At 42.7% G+C, this 3,303-nt stretch overlaps 1 protein-coding gene across 3 annotated transcripts in view; it reads left to right on the top strand.

Moving 5' to 3' along the window:
- The window catches only part of Pogz (pogo transposable element derived with ZNF domain), a 40,721-nt gene that overhangs the window by 13,155 nt on the left and 24,263 nt on the right, over positions 1 to 3,303 (top strand). For all 3 annotated transcript variants that reach the window (XM_050124647.1, XM_050124649.1, XM_050124648.1), the window contains exons 2-3: positions 520 to 644; positions 2,543 to 2,698. In XM_050124647.1, coding sequence (XP_049980604.1) covers positions 521 to 644; positions 2,543 to 2,698 — 280 coding nt within the window. In that variant the 5' untranslated portion in view covers position 520. The remainder of the gene's footprint in view (positions 1 to 519; positions 645 to 2,542; positions 2,699 to 3,303) is intronic.

The raw sequence follows: 3,303 nt of genomic DNA, 5'->3' as shown, positions 1-3,303 counted from the left end.
TCCTCCCTCCCTCCCTCATCTTTCTTATCTTTCTCCCTGCCCCTCCCCCCCCACTGTTTCTCTGTGGCTTTGGAGCCTGTCCTGGAACTAGCTCTTATAGACCAGGCTGGCCTCGAGCTCACAGAAATCTGCCTGCATCTGCCTCTTGAGTGCTGGGTTTAAGACATGTGCCATACCTTTAACTTTTATAAGTCAAATTATTGCAGACTTTGCTGCAGAAAGGATTTTAATAGTCAAGGATTAAAATTGTCAGTCTGATCCATTGGTAGCATAGAGAGGGTAGGTTACTGATAAAGTCATGAGCATGATTGCAGCTATAGGTAGTGGCGCACGCTATTCCAACACTTGGCATGCTGGGGCAGGATGATTGCCCTGAGTTGAGGACCAGTGTGGACAACATAGTAAGCGCCAGGCTAGCCTATTTACAGTATTCCCTTTTTCAAACAGATGTTTCACTTGGTGTAAAACTGTTTCTACAATTCTAGATCATTGCCTTACTAACTTTTTCCTTTCTGGTAGCATGGCGGACACCGACCTGTTTATGGAATGTGAGGAGGAGGAACTGGAGCCATGGCAGAAAATTAGCGATGTCATTGAGGACTCTGTAGTAGAAGATTACAATTCAGTGGATAAAACTACTCCAGGTAACTAAAACTCGATGTTCTTAGGTTGTTGTTTGCATTAATTATATTGAGTTTTAGAGAAAGAATTTAAGAATCTAGAGAGAAGGCTAGGGGTATTACTCAGTTATGTAGTATTTGTCTAGACTCTGTTTCCACCAACACATAAGCCAGGGGTGGTGGTACATACCTATAATCTTAGCAGTGGAGTGGAGGCAGGAGGATTACAAACACGAGGTCATTTTCAGCTATACACCAGCCTGAGATACTTGGGACCTTGTTTTTTTTTAAAAAAAAAAAAAAAAAAAAAAAAAGGGAAAGAAACCAGAAAAGGCCATGGTAGCTCACACCTATAATTCTAGCTCTTAGGAGGCTTGAGACCTCAAGCTGGAGGTACCTAATAAGTTCCAGGCCATCCAGGGACTGTAGAGTGAGACCCTGCTGAGAAAGCGCGCGCGCGCGCGCGCGCGCGCACACACACACACACACACACACAAGCGTGAGAGAGCGCAAGCACGAATATGGATATCTAAGGCTGCCTTTTTATGGCATTGGTTTTACCTTCTTTTCCATGCTGTAGCATATGAGTGCCTGCTTCTTCATAAAATTTGTGAAAATCTATTGAATTCACTCCAAATAGTGAGAGAATGGATTAACTAATATTTATCCAATATCCTCTTTCCAAGCGTCCATGAACAGGGATGTAAAGTGGTGTACATCAGAGTCGATGCATCCCCAGTCACGGTGCACTTGTTGTTTGCTTGAATTTGGTTTCCTTTGTGAGTCGAGAAAAGATCCTTTGTGTCTGTATTTTACCATTGATATAGGGATAAAATTCTAGATTATGCTATATTCACAAAGTAGGCATTTTCTCCTAAATTATACCAGTTTGGAGTTCTGTTTTGTTTTTTGTCTTTCCTTTCCTTGAGACTTGAAGGTAGCATTGATTTAGGCTGAAAAAGAACACAGTACAGGTTTTACAGGTGGCTTGTCATGAAGGATTATAAATTCTAGTAGCGGTGATGGAGACCTAAAGATACAGTAGTGCTAATAGAAGGTCCTGCTTCAGAGGTCAGTGACCTAACTTATGCTGAGATTTTTTTTAATATGTATGAGTGTTTTGCCTGCATGTATGTCTGTACCACATGTATGTGTGGTGTACATAAAGGCCAGAAGAATCCCATGGTGTTGAATCTCCTAGAATGAAGTTAACAGACAGTTGTAGCTGCCATGCGGATTCTGGGAATTGAACTTGGGTCCTCTGGGAGAGCAGTCAGTGCTCTTAATTTCTGAGCCATCTCTCCAGCCCTACAGTGTTCTAACTTAATTAGCCAGGAAATGGAAGACAAAGAACGTATTATGGTTACTTGTATTATTAAGTTTTACTTGTCAGATTGACACAGTCTGGAATCGACAGACTAGATTAGGTAGGTCTGTGGACTATCTGTTGATGATTATCTTTGCTACATTAATTGAGATGGCATCATTCCCTAGGAAGAGGACTCTGAATTGTTGAGTGGAGTGAGCGAGCTGAGCACTAGCACATACCCACTTTCTAGACTCTCTAGTCTGCTCTAGACTCAGTGTGATGTGATGAGTAGCTTCCAGCTCTTGCCACTTTAAGTTCCCTACAGTGATGAACTGTAATCTGAAATTGTGAGCCACAAAAGCCCATTCTCCCTTACATTGCTTTTGTCAGGGTATTTTATGGTAGCAGTAGTCCTAGACTACTAGAAGACCAAAGAAATTGTGTATAAATGATAGACTGAGAGACAGGAAAAATCACATCAGTAGTTGGAATTTTGAGTGAAGTTGGAAACTTTTTGACTAGTGAAACAAGGTAAAGAGGGAAGAGTAGAAGCGGAATCCTTTAGTGTCACCTGTCCCTGTCTCCAAGTGACTATGCCTTCCCTTCCCCACAGTTTCTGTGAGCCAGCAGCTAATCTCAGCTCCAGTGCCCATTGCTGCCCATGCTTCTGTCGCTGGGCACCTCTCTACATCCACTACTGTTAGTAGTGGGGTGCAGAACAGCGACAGTGCAAAGAAGACTCTTGTCACACTGATTGCCAACAACAATGGTAAGTGGGGTTACTGGGGAAGTCTTCTGGGGATAGAGGCCTGAGAGAATAGAAATGCTCGCGCAGCTGCCTGTCCTGGTAGTCCTGTGGTGGCTGTTTTAGCTGGAGATGTCTTTAGGAACTGTTCTTTGGTATGGAAGGAACACTGGCTGCTGTATTCCTTCCATCAGTGCTGGCTTGATGCTGCGTCTTGAGTCAGGTCAGTGGATTCTTGCTTGATAATTCTATAATAGAAAAGATGAATTGAGCATTGCTGGCTGACTATTCTAGAGATCTGGGACTGTTGGTTGGTTTTGTTTACACACACACACACTTTAAGTCGGAAGAATCCTATTCATTTGGTTAAGAGTATTCCCAGGGCAGCTTCATGTTCTATCTTCTCTGAGAGGTTTCTGTGATTCTGTGGCACCTTGGTATTAAAGAGAAGAGGTGATTTCTGCTAGGATGAAATGGTGAAGAAACACCATTTTCAGGGTCTTTTTATTGATTAGGGAAACTAAGTTTAGTTAGTTTGGTTTGGTTCTTTTGAAACAGGGCCTCATTTAGCCCAGGCTAGCCAATAACACACTCTCTCTCTCTCTCTCTCTCTCTCTCTCTCTCTCTCT

This window comes from Alexandromys fortis, unplaced genomic scaffold, assembly GCF_014885135.2.
Source record: "Alexandromys fortis isolate MF-2015 unplaced genomic scaffold, M_Fortis_MF-2015_v1.1 scaffold_218, whole genome shotgun sequence".
NCBI lineage: Eukaryota > Metazoa > Chordata > Mammalia > Rodentia > Cricetidae > Alexandromys > Alexandromys fortis.
The sequence above is the reverse complement of the archived record's forward strand: the minus strand, read 5'-3'. Positions and strand labels throughout refer to the sequence as shown.